This window comes from Trichogramma pretiosum, unplaced genomic scaffold (assembly GCF_000599845.2).
Source record: "Trichogramma pretiosum strain Unisexual culture from Peru unplaced genomic scaffold, Tpre_2.0 scaffold88, whole genome shotgun sequence".
In the NCBI taxonomy this organism is placed as follows: Eukaryota; Metazoa; Arthropoda; class Insecta; order Hymenoptera; family Trichogrammatidae; genus Trichogramma; species Trichogramma pretiosum.
Window position 1 is genome coordinate 201,187 of NW_019641671.1, and position 19,529 is coordinate 220,715.

General features: G+C 34.4%; 1 protein-coding gene across 1 annotated transcript in view; it reads left to right on the forward strand.

The window, feature by feature from the left end:
* LOC106652664 (aromatic-L-amino-acid decarboxylase-like) overlaps nucleotides 1-19,529 on the forward strand; it is a 259,293-nt gene that overhangs the window by 17,181 nt on the left and 222,583 nt on the right. The window contains exon 3 of the mRNA XM_014371756.2: nucleotides 14,108-14,159. Coding sequence (XP_014227242.1) covers nucleotides 14,108-14,159 — 52 coding nt within the window. The remainder of the gene's footprint in view (nucleotides 1-14,107; nucleotides 14,160-19,529) is intronic.

Below are 19,529 nucleotides of genomic sequence, written 5' to 3' on the forward strand. Positions count from 1 at the left end.
CCAATGGTGTTGCAATTGTGCAATGTGAAATTGCAGCTCGTCCGTGATCGTTTAACTGGATTAGATGGCGAGTTCAAAATTGAGATTACAGATGAGACAACAATTGTGGAAGTAGTAGTTCCGCATGGCATGAATGTACGGTTAGAGTCTTATTTCGCACAATTTTGTGACATTTGGGAAAAGGCCATCGATCGTCCAATAAGTACCTATCTTTATTTTTGTTTTTTTTTTTGTTTCTTTGTTTTTTTTTTTTGGTTGCAGATGTAATTTTGTAATTTTTTTATAGATATTGCCGGAATTGTTCAAAGCATTGGGGATCTTGAAATATTTTCGCCTGGATACCGGTGACGTACAAAAAAACGTGTTATCAATTTGATTGACGAATATAAACAGACGCTATAGTAAATTGTAATAGCTGGTTAGTATATTTTAATCTTTTTCATCGTGGACTTTCTCTAATTCCACAGTTGCGGTTTGTTTTGTGGGATGATCTGGCGGAATCTTGGAAATACCTTGTGAAAGACGTTTTAACCATAAAGAGCGTTTATTTAAACGAATGTGACTGCAGCGGATGTACTCTTGATGAATGTGCTGGCGAGCGTTTTGTAGAGTCATTCGGATCAATTGTGATATTGAAAAATGCTCGCAATTTACGCAGTAGGCGGTATGTAGTTTGAATTTTTTTTTTTTTTAATTTTTTTTTGTTATTAATATTTAAATTATTGTTCAAATTTTCATCTTGATTTTTTTTATAGGTTACGAGCTGCCTTTAGCAGACTATTAAATGAATGAATCGTGGGAGCGTTTTCGTGGATATATTGTTATTTTAATGTCGTGTAATTTTACAATCGCTACATTGAACGTAATTGTTGTACGTCGCAAAATATGTAGCCCAGGAATGTTTATGTAAAATACCGCGCACCTTTTGTTCGCACTTTTCATTTTGTAATTGTTTATATGTTATAAATACGATTGTCGGTGAAAAAATTTTCGTTTTTGTTTGAAGTTTTTTACGTATAAAGAAACTGAATATCATCGTGTCGCAGTTCGAGGCACACCGTCAAAATAAATGTGTATTCGTGACCGGTTAGATATACCTTGTTTCTTAAGCGTTGTTGTTTTATACGTATGTGGTTCGTCAATTTGTTTCAAATATATTGTATCGTTGTTGTAACGGTCGGCTGAAATATGTTAATATTTTAATTGCAATGTATGTATAAGCCTTCGCCTTCTGTTACACAACATCCGTATGTCTTTCTCCATAGTCGTTAATTGTTATTTTCAATTAATATGTATTGGCGCATGTTATTGAGTAATAAATTTGCCTATTTATTGTTACACGTGATCGTAAAATTAGTCACATATTCCTTGATTAAATCATTCGTACACTGGGCACAAAATTGTACAAAATGGTTGACATTTAATTTGTAAATCGTGGGTAAAGCTTTGAGTAGATATAAATTGCATCTGCCACGTGTGCTTATTTGTATCGGGATACATATTATTTTACGGTATCAGAGATTTCAATGAGAATATATGTTCAACAAAAAAACGCCCGATTCATCGGTATATAACCAACAATCAGAAATATTTATTGTGTTTGAATCGTAGATATTTGTCAGTTAACGGTGCGATTTGTTATCACAATTTTTTTTACCAACGTTAAAAATTAATTTACTCAATATTGGAGAAAATAGAATCTCGTGACCATCACGTGCGTGCAAGATTTGAACGTATTATGAAGGGTTCAACTATGATTACGAGTGTATACACGAATATGGGTTGTTTGTACAAATTGCAAAAAAATCTAATTCGTCTTGTTACCGTTGTTGCACGCCATCAAAATGCCGTTGATCGCAAAATAGTCAAGAGCCTTACTCGGTTGTTTTTACTCGTTATAATTAATTTTTTATGTATGACCGCGTGTTAATGTTCACTGAAGATGCATATTTCGTTATTCGCGTCATTACATGATGTACATTTATTTCGGTCAGTCATCCATACGCCTGAAACAAAACATTGCGAAAAAATTGACACATAGTTGACAAATTGGGTGATTTGAATCAATATGTGGTTCATATACATGCGTATAATGTTGGATACATAACGTTGAAAAAATGTAATGCGTAGTTGGAAATAAAAAGGGGGGATAAATATGTCCAACTCTATACACACACATGCGCGGTGGACTGCGGCGAGGTCTATATTCGTTAATCGTATAACGTGTACGAGAAATTAAATCTGTGAAATGTGTAAATACTGAATGTTGAAATTATTAAAAAAAGGACTTTCAAATTATCCTCAGTTGCAACGGGCATCCAAATTTACGCCATACAATTTAAGAATACAATATGGCAACGTTATTAATTTCAAACAGAATGTGCAAGAATTCATCGATGAATTGCCGATTGACCTTCGAATATTACCATCGACTTTTGTGATAAATAAGACAACAATAGCTGGAGTTGCTCAGTTTCGAGTACGAAGCGAAAAAGTGTTGAGTGCTTTAGTGTGGTTGAAAAAATAGTTATTTATGTAACAAGTGCCCAAAAGGGCCCATAGCCGGCACTCGTGTCTTTTTCCGCACACTGTGCGCAAAAAGCTGGGCACGTGTTGCATACAAAATTTTATGCAATAAGAGACGAAAAATACTTTCATTTAAATGAGGCGTTTTACCGCACACCCGTGTCCAAAATGAGGCATTTTACCGCTCACAAGTGTCCAAAAACGCTTTTTGCGCACTAAAAAATGTGCGTAAAAAGACATTTTTCGTCATACTATTGCATAAAATAATATATATTATAAATCTGTTGTGATTTCATATGAGAATTTGAGAATTTTACCGACTGATGGAAATGTCTTATATTTGTTGCCTAACGTTTCTTCTCATCTTCATAATAATGATAATATTGAGTTTGATGATTTAGGCGAAAGTGATAAAAATTGTATACGAGATAGCTCTATCGTACAGTTGGGAAACATTGATCAGCAGAGAATTATAGATGCTGAATTGCATTTGAACTATCCAAGTACAGAAATAAATCCTATTAATGAATTTACGACTGAGGGTTATATAGCATCGGCATTTCCGGTCTTGTTTCCTTATGGAACTGCCGATTATTTGCAAAGCAGAGAAATGTCGATTACGCTTGACCAATATTTCAAATATTCAATGGTTTATAAAGATGGTCGTTTTGCGAAGGATCCGAGATTCCGATATTTTGCATTGAATACGATTGCCCGTCATGCTGCCATTTCAAAGTCGAACATATATGTAAAAAATATGAACATAAATAATGAAACTGTCGCAGATCTTTGAGATAAAATTCTGAAAGATAGATCATTGCTAAATAGCATTATGGCTTACTGTTCTGGATTACGATCAACGAACGCATATTGGCATCGAAGATCGAGGGAGCAATTGCAAATGGTAAATCAATTAGGCAAGCCTACTTTTTTTTTTACATTATCGGCTGCGGATTATCACTGGCCTGATCTTTATAGACTATTATCGCCTGATTGCGAAGTAGAAAATTTATCTTCGAGTGAGAAAATGAATTAATGAATGAGTAAGTATGTATTAAAACCATTATTTAAAGTATTTGATTATTGGTATAGATTCGAGTGGCAACATCGTGGTAGTCCTCATGTTATGGGATTCTTTATTGCACTGATGAACCACGTGTTAATTATTCTGATTTATCGGAAAACGATATATATCTGGTAAAATTCTACTTCGAAAAATTATGCTTTGCTATTAATCCTGCAAAATCAGATAATGTAAATACGTCCCATCTGTCTGGCATTCGATTTACGGACGTTGCGCCTGCAGACTATAAGCGAGACTTGAGTAACTTGATTAATTCCTTTCAACGTCATACAAACTGTGGTAATCATTGTTTAAGGTTAAAAAATAATGTTTACTTTTGCAGATATAATTTTCCACACGATACGACAGACAGCAGCTCAATTGATGCCGAATCAGCTTATTACCAATTTAAACCAAAGCGGGACGACTCTTATATTCAGAGATTCAATAACGTTATTACTCAAATTTGGCGAGCTGATACGGATTTCACGCCGATTTTGGATTTACATGCTGTTATTAGTTACGTAGCAAAGTATGCATCCAAGGCCGAGACCTCGTCAAAACTTTATGTAGAAATGATGAATGATTTGTGTCGGCATAGCGATGAAAATACTACTGCTCGCTCTATTATTATAAAATGAATTATTTCATGCGTGAGTGAGAGAGATGTGGCGTTAGCCAACTTTCCCCCCCCCCCCCCCCCCCCCCCCGCCNATCATTTTTAGTAACTTGAGATCATTAAGAATGCAATCCCGTTGCATAATCTGAGTTATCGCATCCATAGATATAGTATGCTTCGTCGTCTCTTGGCTATATATTTTTGCTTGATAATCAAAAAAACTCGCGAATGTTTAAAGATGATATTTTTTTACTAAAACTGTTCAATCGAAATTTAGAACAGTGAACTTGAAAGCTCTTGACTAGAACTTTACAATGATATATATATTTTATGCGCTTTGTTGGTATTTGAACATTTTTTAACGTAATTAATCCAAAGAATGTTCAGGATGGCACAAAATATGAAAACTTCTGAATTTCACGCATAGCAAGCGTAATAAAAAAATCGACAACCACATTTCTCACGTATTTTTTGACGAGGAATCGAATGGTGACCTTGGATTTGACCTTGAACGTAACGTCGAAGCTGCAGCGAATCAAAAATCGATTTTCAAATCGGAACCCCAAATTTTTAATGTATATTTGAAAAGAGCGAAAAATTTCATGTCTGAATGAGCCTTTTACTTTTTTTTAAGGTCATTTCAAAGATGCCATGGATACAAATAAAACCAAAATTTTAACACAAATTTTTCGAAAAATAACGAAAAAATTTTTTTTTCTAATTAAATCGCTTGAATATTTATGAATAAAAATCGTATCAAAGTACACTAAATATTTACAATTTCTATTTCTTAAACATTAATAAAAAACTCATTTAGAAAATTAAACTTATTGGATTGATAATCTCTCCTTTAAAAAATCGATTCTGTAAAATTATTGGAGTGTGAAGTTTATAAGAAGTTTATGGAAACTATACAAAAATATCGAAAATTTTGTTTTTGATAAAAACCATATGAAAATTTCATAAAAAATCAAAATATGGAAAAGTTTCGGAAATATGAAAAATTAGCATTTTAAGGTACTTATAAGTAAAATATCGCCAAACGAAACTTTTCTATAATTTGATTTTTATAATATTTTCATATGCTTTGTATCAAAAACAAAATTTTCGATTTTTTTATATAGTTTTCATAAACTTCTTATAAACTTTACACTCCAATAATTTTACAGAATCGATTTTATAAAAACTAGACTGTAGTCAAAACTCGAGTGAGAAATTTTTTAAAAAGAATTTTCCGTTATAAATTGAATCATTTTTTAAGGATAAAGTATTGTTCAAGAATTGATAATCATTTTTCAGATAAGGGAAGTATTTATATATATATTCGTGAATGGATCTGTTATTATTGTTTTTCGGTCTTGTCCGTAACGAAACGCAAAAATACATTTTAATGGATTTATAATGTTATTGAAAAAACATTTAATGAAAACGAGTGAATATTTCATAAAAAATAAATGATAATATATGGCAACTAATGCATCAAACGCAAAAAAACAACAACGTGTCTGTAACACTTGTTTGTTGCATACAGTCGCACACGTCCCGAAATGAGCATGTACAGTGCATATGTAAACAGTGCGTTCGGCTTGAATTGAAGGACACCATATTTTTCCAAAAATTGCCTAGCTTATCTAGTACTTTTTGTATTGTGTACTATTTACTTCCTTGTGTACATAGTTTACGCATAGCTACAGTATGAAAATTCGCAGTTCTTTGTGCACGAGTCATTTACACTTGTCGCGTTCGAGTGATCACCTCGCGAATTTAGTGTTTATTGTTAGAGATTTCATCATGTTTGAAATTGCATTAAAAAATCGGGATTTGTGTTTTTTACTTGAAAATGAAATGACTAAAGAACCTAGTGATCAACGTAAAGTTTTGTACACAAAATTATTGGAAATGTATGGTTTAGAGAACAATAGTGACAACTTAAAAAACGCTTTGCTCGAAAAAATATCTAAAAGTTTTCTTAACAATTATCGAGTGAAACTTAGAGATGTTCGCATTAAAAAGACGTATGAAAATTTTTGTTCAAAGTATAGCAGTTGGGTCGAACAAAATTTTCAATTCAGTTATAATGAAGAAATGGATGATCAAGTTGTCACAGAGGATACGAGTAAGTGCTTTTTTGATTTAAAAATGTACGTTTAAATATTTAAAATGTATGTTTATTAGTATATACGTAGATCTATCCATTCCCGCACATGCATAAATCAGTGCTAAAAAAACTTCTGTTTTGTATTTTTTACTCGAAAAGGTGGATTTTTATTCATTTTCTGTAAATATAGCTCAAGTGTTTATGCATTCTCATTTAAGCTCGTGTTAATTATTGTATATCTGGTCTCATTTTTCTTGAGATTTTAGCTCGGCTGGGCGATAACTTAGTTAAGTGAGTGAGTGATTCGTGCAAGTTTTTAGAAAAATTTATGATTTAAAAAATAATTTATTTGCAGACAATCAAGTTCATAAACTTGGACGTCCGAGCATTCCATTCGAGCTTAGTACAAATAATACTCAGAGGGCTAAATTAAATCAGCTTAACAAAAGACTCAGTCCAACAGAAGCTAAAGAAGTTGCAAAAAAGAAGTTAAAAACAGATGGAAATGTGGCAGGATATAAGTTATTGGAAAAAATATTTGACAAAGAAGAAGCAAAAGAGATACTTCTTAAATATAAAGCATCAAAAGCTGACCGTATGACTCCAGAAGAAGGACTGGCATTGATGATCGAAGAGAATTTATCGGTAAAGGTGTATAATTCTCTAAGATCAAATGCTTTGTCTAATGGGCATATTTTGTATCCACCTTATAAAGAGGTAATTTTTATATTTATTTAGGCGTCCTTTATTTTCGAATTATTGCCTAGAAAATTTAAAATAATTACGGTATTTACTTTGTACTATTTGCAGATCGCTACAGCGAAAAAAGCTTGTTATCCAGAAAATATCACTATTTCCGAAACACTCTGCTCTGTACCTTTACAAGAGTTGCTACATCACACTGCTAAGAGGCTTATGCTAGCTTTAAATTTAAATATACCAGACTCGTCTAAGTCTGAATTTGTTTTAATTTTAAAGTATGGGTTTGATGGGACTAATTCGAAAACCTATAAACAGAAAGCTCTAGATCCAGCTGCTTTCTGTCAAAGCTTACTTTGTGCTTCTTTGTTTCCCTTGAGATTGGTCGACAAAAATACTCAGGAAGTTTATTGGACAAATCCTACGCCTTCCTCGACCAGATTTTGCCGGCCAATCAAAATTTCTTACGAAAAAGAGACAACTGAAGCAGCACAAAATTTAGAATCGGAAATCAAAAATCAGCTGAATGAAGTAAAGGATCTACATTATGATAATGTAAATATTTCATTTGAAATGCTCCTAACGATGATTGATGGCAAGGTAACTCTTCATTTCTTTCAATAAAAATGCACTGTAAAAATTGATATTAAATATCTGGAAAATAAATATTTCAAAGGTATGTAGTGCATTGAACAAAGCTTCAAGTCAGAGATGCTTTGTTTGTAAGGAAACCATCAGTCATTTCAATGAAATAGAAAGAATGATGTCGATCGAAATAGATCCAAATTCATTAAATTATGGATTTTCCGTTCTCCATGCCCATATTCGGTTTATGGAATTAGTACTTCACATCTCTTATCGTATGGAATTGATAGAGTACATTAAAGAACATTCATACAAGGTAAGTAGAACGAAAAAAGTAATTTTTTTGTTTTTTATTTAGTAATTGCACGGAGAAACATATGTAGGAAAATTTGTTATGTGTTTACAAAAAATTACTATGTGTATAGTAAAAGTGTGACATCTCTGCATTATGGACAAATTTACTATGTATTATAGTAATTTTTATTATGTTTCTGGTAATATTTACTATAATTCTAATAAATTTCATACATTTTATAGTAAATTTTTCCATAATGAAAAAGTAAAATGCAGAGATGTCACACTTTTACTATACACATAGTATTTTTTCCTATGTGGGTTTCTCCGTGTGTATAAGCACCTAATCTTTTGAAATTTGATTTTGATAATAACTTATTCATTCAAATATTTTCATTCTATTTATTTTGTTATTAGATTCCAAAAGACTCAACAGAACGAGGTATAATGAACGAAAAAAAAAAATCGATTCAAAGAGGACTTCGTGATACTTTAGGATTGATTATAGATACCCCAACCTCGAATTTTGGGAATACTAATGATGGAAATACAGCACGGACTTTTTTTTCCAACATTGATATTGTTTCTGCAGTAACTGGTAATTACCGATTATTCTTGCAATTAAGGGGTAACACCACTCTAGGATTTGGAAAATTGCGAATTTTTTGTGGGGGAATACTTTAATTTGAGACTTTGAGATCTAATAATGCATGCAATGAACTAAAAAAAAATTTTTTTATTAGTTTTAGTCACAAAATGGCGAAAATATCACAATTTTACAAAATAGCGATTTTTTGACTGATGGAAAGCTTACTCGACTGCTATGGCATCTAGAAGAAAATTTCAAAAAAGGTCTTAAAGTTAAATGCTTTTTCTAGGGTATTTCGTATGATTTTAGCTCAAAAGTGAAAATTGTAAAAATTGCGTATTTCTTAAAAAAAAATTTCAAAAATTCGAGTCGTTCAGGTCGTTTGAATTGGCAGTGTTTGAAATGAAAAAGTACTAAATATATTGAAATTCGCTGATTTTGCGAAAATATGTTCGTAAAGACCCTTCCACTCAAATTAAAAACTAAGCACCTTATAAATTCGTCTCCCCTGTACAACTCATTTGGCATCATTCTACACACCTCAAGGGAGCTTTTTATGCAAAAAACAAAAATTGTTTTTTTGAAAATCCTAGAGTGGCGTTACCCCTTAAGAAAACAGACTGGTGTTTCGAGCTGAAATTCAAAAATGGTTTTTCATCTTAATCAAAATATTTGAAACGTTCATTTTATTATTGAGAAGCCAGTCTGTCCTCTTAATAATAATAATTTAAGTTTAATTGTTATAATTACATAAATTTAAAATCAAATAAAATTATAGGATTCAACTTGGCTCTTCTGGATAGGTTCGATACAATCCTTACAACTATTTCTTCCTTCCATAAAATAAATGTGGAAGCGTTTAAACAATTTTGCTTCGACACCGCACTCATGTACAATGGGTTATATTCGTGGTATCCAATGGCCACATCTGTGCATGTGATCCTGATGCATGGATACCAAATTATGGATCAATTATTATTACCTATTGGGCTTCTTTCGGAAGAACCCCAAGAAAGTAATAATAAAAATGTTAAAAGTTTTAAACAATTTCATTCGAGAAAAACCTCGAGGTATGTCATTCATATCACCGTTATCTTTATATATTAGGATAAAGTTTATTTCCCAAAGTTTGTTTACTTGCTCTCAACTTTTTTAACGATTGATAATTAAAGATAATTATAAATATTTCATTTAATTTTTTAATGACAGTTAAAAAATATTTCTTATTTTATAGGGTTGACACGAACTCGGATATATTCCACAGACTATTAGCAGCCTCAGATCCACTAATATCTTTGTCAAGAAAGCCTAAAAAAAAAAAATTAGGCCCATGAAGGAAGATGTTAGAAGATTGTTAATTTTAGTTGAAAATAATAATTTACCCAATGAAAGAGACGATGAAGAACAAGATGTAGAAGATCAAGATGAAGAATATGAAGGTACAGATGAAGAAGATGAAGAAAATGTCATGGAAATTGATTTTCAAAATGAAATTGATTTATATGAGAGTTCAAGTGATGATGATATTTAGTAAAAAAATAAAAACGTTTAATTTTTTGATGTAAATAACTCTTGAGTTAATTTTTATTTATTAGTTTTTCGTTAATGTCCTAGAGGTAGATATTGTAAAATTTGGAAGTATTTTGATACGGTATTTATTAGAAAATCTGTCAGTAATGACCTTGGAATGACCTTGGAATGACCTTGGAATGACCTTGAAAAAAAGTAAAAGGCTCATTCAGACATGAAATTTTTCGCTCTTTTCAAATATACATTAAAAATTTGGGGTTCCGATTTGAAAATCGATTTTTGATTCGCTGCAGCTTCGACGTTACGTTCAAGGTCAAATCCAAGGTCACCATTCGATTCCTCGTCAAAAAATACGTGAGAAATGTGGTTGTCGATTTTTTTATTACGCTTGCTATGCGTGAAATTCAGAAGTTTTCATATTTTGTGCCATCCTGAACATTCTTTGGATTAATTACGTTAAAAAATGTTCAAATACCAACAAAGCGCATAAAATATATATATCATTGTAAAGTTCTAGTCAAGAGCTTTCAAGTTCACTGTTCTAAATTTCGATTGAACAGTTTTAGTAAAAAAATATCATCTTTAAACATTCGCGAGTTTTTTTGATTATCAAGCAAAAATATATAGCCAAGAGACGACGAAGCATACTATATCTATGGATGCGATAACTCAGATTATGCAACGGGATTGCATTCTTAATGATCTCAAGTTACTAAAAATGATTTTTAATTAATTTTGTCAATGATATTCGAGCAAAGCTCGAATTTATATCACTTTTGGGCCGTTTGGCCACACCGTGCCTCGGTTCGTGCGCACCACCGTCGGTGTCGCGACTGGCTCGGAGTGCCGAGCACACGAGTGCGTGTCTGACCAGCAAGCTGTATAGAGTCAAACAGCGAGACACAATTCCAACCAATAAACTGGCTTGTTAATTTAGTCAGTTGTATTATTTCAATCTTCCTCATCTCTTCCTATTCCCCTGCGTTTGCACACGCGAATCATATTCGGCCAAAGTAGTGTGGAGCTTTGGCCACCTATCTGCGACGGCAAGTCAGCAGCGGAGATAGCAGCAGCGGCAGCATCAGCAGCAGCAACGACCAACATAATCTCTTATTTAGCCCTACCCTGGGCCCTCAGTAAAGACTAATATTTCCACAAGAGATTACTCTGCCCAAGAAGTTGCACATTTGCTTATGAGTTGGCCGTTATATTCTGCAACCAGAAGTTTCGTATACCTCAACACTGATAAATCGGAATGGCGAAAAATGCAGGTAATGTGGGATCATTTCCTTTTTTCTTTTGTTTGTTTTTTGTTTGTTTTTGTTTTTTGTTCCTTTGTTGTTTCCTTTTACGTTGTATTCAAATGAACGTTTTTTTCGCAGTGTACTGAAGACAAAGTGTGTAAAAATATACAGTCAGTTATTGACAAGTACATAACGAGGCCTGCAGAGTACGAAAACTTGAGTCTTTTGCAATTTGTCAAAACTATAACAACGGTAGGATTGAAGTACAGAAAAAATATTAAGGAAAAAATTGTCATTGTTTATCCGAAGTACGTGGAAGGCGATCTTGAGACTGCTGAATTGTATTATAAACAGCAATGCATGTTGCAAATACCGTTTCGAAATAACGTTGAAAATTTAGTTCAACATATTAACAGCGAATATCAAAAGTGGTACTCGTTATATACGGAGTATGAGCTGTCACCGGTAAATTCATTAGATATGACCAATTCGGGTGAAGAATGCTACAGTGATAATGAAGAAGAGAATGATGAAAAACGACGCAACACTTTCGAATTAATATCGTCGACAGTTAATGAAAATTTAGATAAATCATTGGGGCAACGTTTGATTGATGTGACACTCGACTGGTCGTCTGATAATTGTAAATATCCATCTACGTTAGAAGTTACGGAGTTTCTGAGTAAATATAAAAATATATCTACGTCTGCGCTGTTCAAAAAAAAGAAAAAAAAATAAGACTATCGTCTGATCAACAAAAAGTGTTTGACTTATGCAAGGCTCAAATCGATCACATTAAATTCGATAAAACTGATCATATTTGCATGAGAATTATTGTTCAAGGTAAAGCCGGCTCGGGTAAGAGTACGATTATAAGTATGTTAGTTCGAGAAATAGTTCAATCGTTTGGTGATAATAGCGTTGCTTTATTAGCTCCTACAGGTGCGGCAGCGTTGAATATTAACGGTACAACGATCCATTCATTTTTTAAGCTACCTTTATTCTCCAGCAAATTCGAGCCCTTAAGCGGCGAAAGTCTGCGAAAGTACCAGCTTAGTAATAAAAATATTAAATTTGTAATAATTGACGAGATGTCTATGGTTGGAGGTAGGTTATTGCATCAAATCGAAAAGAGATGTCACGATTTATTCCCGACTAGCGATGAACCGTTTGCCGGGCTGTTCGTATACATGTTTGGCGATTTCAAACAATTGCCGCCGGTAAAAGATTCGCCTTTATACTACAATACGCCGAAAGATTCGCAAACTGTAAGCGGTTCAATTGCTTTTAATTCATTTGAAAAATTTGTGGAATTAACGACAACACATCGACAGGATGGCGACGTAATTTTCGCAGAAATGTTAGAACGAGTAGCTTGTGGAACTGCTGATTATAAATTACTAGCCAATAGACGTCGATCCATTGTATCCTGTGATGAGTTGAGCGCTTTCGACGACGCCGTAAATTTGTTACCAACAAACAAATTAGTTAACGAACATAATCTATTTCGTTGGAGAACTCTTGGCCATCCGGTTGCATGTATAAAGTCAATAAATAAACCAAACGTTGTGTGTGGTACTGTAGATACTTGTGGACTCGAGTCGCAGCTATTTTTGACGGTCGGCCTTAGAGTCATACTACGGCAAAATATTTGGGTTGCTGGCGGTTTGGTTAATGGTTCGATAGGCACTGTAGTGGCTATTTTGTACGATGCAGGCGTCGTTCCGCCTAACTTACCGCGTTGCATAATGGTCAAATTTGATTCATACGAAGGTCCATACGTAGTATCGGATTTATTTCCCGTCGTTCCGATTTTGAGATGCTGGGAAAATAAAGGAGTGACCTTCAGACGTAAACAGTTTCCTCTTCCTTTAGCGTATGCAATAACCATACACAAATCTCAAGGATTGACCCTGCCCTCAGTAGTCGTCGATATTGGCCAGAAAGAGTTCTGCTCTGGGCTTACATATGTGGCTCTGAGTAGAGTTAAAAGAATTAAAAATTTGTTGTTCTCGTCTTTTTACGACAGAAAACGTTTCGATGTTATATCGAAATCACGTATAACTAGTGAAAAAATTAAGTTCATAGAAAATCTTCGAGAAAAATTGAAATTTGATTAATTTTCACTAAAATACCGTGACAGCTATACTATGTGTGTCCTCTCGCTGATATTATATGTCGAGTTCCTGTTACAAATTCTGTCCAAAACCACTCTTTAATCGGTTCGACTTGTTCCTTTATGCAATTGTATACAAATTTTAACTCGTTGTTTCACCATTGTATGCACATCGTCTGAATAAATATGTAAAATGTATATGTAGGTCATATCTGACCCTTTTGTTAAACGTTTCTGTGTTATGCGTACGTCGATCGTCAATATATTTATAATACGTTTGAATCACTGTTCTCTAAATCAATATATCTAAATTTGAAATTATGTTTTTTAGATATACAATAATGTTAGAGTGAACTAAGAATAAAATATTCGAGAGCCTTATTCGTTCGTCTTTAATTGTCGTAAATTATTTATTATGTATAACCGCATGTTAATGTTAAATAAAAATTGCAAATTTATAGTCGCACATGAGAATACAAAACTTTTAATGAATATTCAATATCCAGTTTATGATAAAAAGTCCTTAGAATTGCAATGCTCGATCCTCTGATTTTTTGTTAATGTATTCGTTGATATAACGTACTAAATTCACTACTTTTTATATAATTATGGCACTGTATCAATATCATGCACCCGTTTATTCATACGTATGTGCTCAGCATTCTGCAACTGGAGTTGCCACTAGTTACAAAATTTTTTACAATTAAAGTAATGTAATTTTCTCAACAAAATTTGAATTTTCAGGCAGCCTCTCCTGCATGTACGGAATTAGAGACTATCGTCTGTGATTGGCTAGGTAAGTGATTTATCTTATCCAATTTTTGTAGCAAATTCCAAAAATCTTAGTTATTTTGCAAAAATATAAACTTCTGTTACAACCACGAGGGTTGTAACTAATTTAATTTATTATGACAATTTGCCTCCTTTCACGACTAGTGCGGGTAAAACATTGAGGTAGCCTGGTTTTTGGAAAATCTCTACATGTATTCATACAACGTGATTTGAAAGTAGTCAAATAAAATGAACAGACATATTCTACGAGAAATTTGCGATTGAAACCCTCTTTTGCGTTTTTCTTAAAAACCAATGGTTTCCGAGTTCCGGTTCTGATGAATGAAAAGTCCTGGCCGAATCCTTCACGCCGGTTGTCATGACGATAACAAAGCACGAAACAACGAAATAACTTAATTTAAATAAAAAAAAATACTGCAAATAACTTGCTGGTATTGTCCACTGATGAGAAAACTCGACGGCTTATCGAAAGCTATGATGTGGAGATGTCGTCTGGCATTGGCGATGATCAAGAAGATACATAATTGGCTAGGTTAAATCGCTGACAAATGTGATTTTAAAAACCACAAAAAAATTAACATTACTACTTTCAAAGACTTCGAACGATAATTAAACTTTACTTTAAATAGACAGAGATGCTGTAGACTTGTCTATTAGCCTCCGCGATGATCCAGATACAGCGCAGCTAGTTAAGTCAAACCGACGACGAATTTAAACTCTTGTAATCGCAGACGCTCCGGAATCGGCCAAGGAGTCGCGAATCAAGAGCTAGGGCCGATGCAGTGATTTTTCTCGCCATGGTGATGATCTAGATATAGCGAGGCTTGTTCGATCAACCCGATGACGAAAAAAATTTTTAAAAAATCAAAGAATTTCAACTCTTGTAATCGCAGATGCTGTCGAAAAGACCAGAGAGTCGAAAGCCAAGAGCTAGGGCCAATGCAGTGATTTTTTCAAATTTTCCTCATTGTCGGGTTGATTGACCGAACCTCTCTGTATCTAGGATCATCCCCAGAACGAGAAAAATAAATACATCGGCTCTAGCTCTTGGCTCTCGTTTCTCTGGTCAATTCGACAGCGATTGCGACTACAAAAGTTGATATTTTCGGATTTTTTAAAATTTTTCTTAATGTTTTTATATGTATTTTGTTTTTTGTTTCAAGTTCAATTTAAGGGTACCACAGTTTGTAAATGAACTCTTTATCTTAGCTTAATATTAGGTTAAATAGAGACTTTATTTTCATAATCGAAGCCAAGAGGACGTCAATGTATTGACATTAGCTTGCTCAACATCTCGAGTGTTTGGATTCGCAGGCTTGGCGCTACTAAAAATTATATTATTATACCTACAAGAAGACCACCCCAGTTCTGGGTCACGGATTTGCTCCAAAATTTTTTCGCGGTCTCCTGGTACCCAATGCTGAAGCTCCTTGTGCTTAGTTTGATCTCATGGGTCTCAGGGCCCATTTTTAGAGTATTTTCCACATTATAAAAAAATCTTTGTTATTTTCTATATCGATATAGAAGTACAATACAGAAGTACGACACAACTCTACGAGTTGTTGACAGATTTTTGATTTCGATAGGGACGGTTTTTTTAATAAAAGTCAAACTTGTTTCTCCTCGAAAACAATCATTCTTTCACTTTCACTCAAATACTTCTTATCTTTCTCGCTTTCTGCTTCAGCCGCCAGATGGACCTGACACCCATAGTCACTCTCTGCAAGTCATGTGTCCCTGTCAGAGTATAAAAGGCAGGCTCGTTCATCTACGAAGTTACTTGCTCTCTGTTTAAGAACGACACCGCTAGAGGGCGTCGGCCCGGTGAGTCACACTCGCCATCGAAGCGGTCGAGTCCGCGAGATAAGTAGAGGCTCGCACCGCGTTCAATTCGATTCACTGGCATACGCTGGCGATAAGTGCAGATGCACTTGAGCTTCGCGGTCGAAGAAATTTTCTCTTAGCTCGCTGCGAACTTACAGGTTGTCGGTCGGAGAATTTATTCTCGGCTCGCTGACGACGGTAAGACGACGGTCGTGGGGAAACCCTGGCTCGTTGTCGCTCAGGTGCGTTTGTGGCCTATCGGCTGGCTGACTTGCTTTTTGTAAGCGTGACTCCTGCGACGAGCTGCCGGAGTCGGCTATTATACTCGGTGAATACCAATAAATCAATCTTAAATATTGTACAAGATTGATCGACCCGAGTTGTCGTTGAAATCCAAGAAACTCGATTAATTTGTTTAATTTTCATACAATTATATACATTTTTGTTTTATCTCTATGTAAATATTACTTTCAAAATTTGACTTACAATTGGGGGTCCAAAATTTTACTTTTGGCCCTTTTTTATAGTGTATTATAACATACCTAAGGGCGTCACGAACGGTGACGTACGTGCGGACGAAAATTTAAAAAAGTATTATTTTGACTCATATCCATAAATTAAATTTTTTCGTGAGAATGAAGATTCGGGGAATAATTCTTTCGGGAAAAAAAAGATTCAGAGGATAATTCTTTCGGGTACCAAAAAGTTCGAGCGAATCAATATTCGGGGAATCGATTTTCGGGGGAATAATCGGGAAACATTTTTTTAATATACACTCGGCAACAAAATTATCGCAACAAAAAAATTCATCGAAATTTCGTCGATTTTCAAATGCTTCTATCTTGGGCTAGATTTATCGTATCGACACGCTTTTTTTTTAATTTCTTGGAAATTTTGTTTTCTTTAAATCCATATAAATTTAGATAAGATTCAAGTTAATGTTGAGTTACCAGTAGTATTTGAGCGCGACACTAAAAATTACTGAAAAAAAAAATGACTGTTTGAACGTGTACCAGTACCACAGTAATTTTTCTATGGAAATTTAACATACACCATCGCAAAGTGCTCTTTTCAACGAGTAATTTAAAAAAAAAGGACCACTCTACGATTTTTTTAACGCCCTGTAGGTCGTTTTGAAGATACCATTTAAGGTACGTAAAATCCCCCGTTTAGCTGAAATCAAGACGATTTTCTGGGCATTTTGCATACATAAACCGTACCTTCAAAACGACCTACAGGGCGTTAAAAAAATCGTAGAGTGGTCCTTTTTTTTTAAATTACTCGTTGAAAAGAGCACTTTGCGATGGTGTATGTTAAATTTCCATAGAAAAATTACTGTGGTACTGGTACACGTTCAAACAGTCATTTTTTTTTTCAGTAATTTTTAGTGTCGCGCTCAAATACTACTGGTAACTCAACATTAACTTGAATCTTATCTAAATTTATATGGATTTAAAGAGGACAAAATTTCCAAGAAATTAAAAGAAAAAGCGTGTCGATACGATAAATCTAGCTCAAGATAGAAGCATTTGAAAATCGATGAAATTTCGATGAATTTTTTTGTTGCGATAATTTTGTTGCCGAGTGTACTTTTTAAATCATTGCATATTCAGACGTGCGAGGATTTCGGGCTTAGCCAATGCTCGCTCTGCAGTCCTATTATTTATACACAAAGGTTCCAGGTAGCCTATCCTAGAATCGTACCTAAGGGGTCATTTGCCACCAAGCTTCGGCAGTCCGAGGTTGGAAATAAAAAAGAAGTTCACGAAAAAACTATACGAGAATGTACTTTTGAATGTACGCCTGTAAGCGGCTTGCGCTAGCAGACGCACGATCTTGTCACACCCGAGCAATGTAATACGCGTTATCTCGCTTGCTCTTGCACGAGTGTCTGAGGCGGGAATACCGACTCACAAGATGACCACGCGCAAGCCCGTAACACACGACATCTGGACTCGAACCAAGTATACCTCAAAATGTCCAAGATGGTCGCTACGATAATTACCCCGATTGCAACGACTATTATTACAACAATTTCACTATGCAAATACTTCCTATTTTCACACTCTCATACATCCACACAACCAATATGCACTCTTTTCAACTAAAAAATCTTACTCTACGTTCACACACACGTGCGACCGACCAAGTCCCCAATACAATTCACAATCTTACTTTCTTCGTCGCTACTAGGCTTTGGCCTTTGTTCCAACTCCATGTTGACCTTCCGCTGTTCCCCAGCTGCTTTTTCCTCGTGGCTCGCTTCTAGTCCAAGATCGTTGTGGGTTCGCTTTGGAGATGCCTCGGACAATCCGTGTGAGTGTCGCTATACAGCGTATTCCCTCGGTTCACTTCGTTACGAGTAATTCGCGAATACGCCTCATCACTTCGCGACATAGCACTCGTCACTTTGAACCCTAAGGACACAGCTCAACCATGAACACCAACACGTACTTTCACTGCACACACAGTGTCCCCAACAACCAACGTACAACTCAATAACTAGAAATTATAGCAGCTTACCTAAACCTACCCAACTTGAAATTATATACTGGTTACGCTTTGAGGCCGATGAGTGCAATCCTTTTCAGCGATACTGGAGCGAATTTACTCCGAGTGACGAATCTTGGGGGTTAGAAATCTGACGCTGTGGTACAAAGATATAATGCAACATAAAGGTGATTCACAGTGCGGTCGCAAGTACTCACGAGTGTATAATTTGTGCTTTGCTAGGCGCCTTCCCTTTGCGTGTGTGCTGTGAAATACTTTGTGTTTGACTTAATAAATTTTCCTATCTGAATTGGGATCGGGTTCTTGGAAATAACTTTAAGACTGATTGATTATCGTTGCTTGAATATTAATGATTTTATTATTATTAATTATGAAATAATGTTATGAAAGGACGATTATCTAATAAATAATAATATTATATATTTGGCTGCTTTGACTGGATGCGTGACTGACAAATTACTGCAAGCGTTGTACACGCTTTCGAGTATTAAACAGGAACTACGCATGCGCTGCTTCGTACCTAAATGTGGAAGAAATGTTACACGACAAATTAGTTCATGAAATTAGCGATTCTGCCAATATAGCTTGCCTCTCAACGTGTTAACTTTCATTTTCCTTTGAAACCGTAAAAGAAGAGAGGTAGATGTCACCACAGCGGAAACTTGTGCACGTGGATGGTACATTCAAGAGGAGTAACTTTAAGTAGACCCAGGGTTGCATATAATTAATTAAAAATTTAATCGAACTAAAGAAAATTATTCAATTAAATGTTAATTGTAATTTAGAAACAATAAAAATTGTCGATTAAATTTAATTTCTAATTTGAAACCTCTGAAATTAACGATTTAATTCAATTTCCAATTTATAAGGTGCTAAATTACAAATTAAATGTAATTATAAATTTATTGATTTCAAATTCGAAATTAATTTCAATTCGTAATTAAGTAAGACACACATTAAAAATTAAATTTCAATTTTAATATATATTAAATTAAAAATCCAAATATGTTAGAGCAAAAAACTTTAATCAGTGATAATC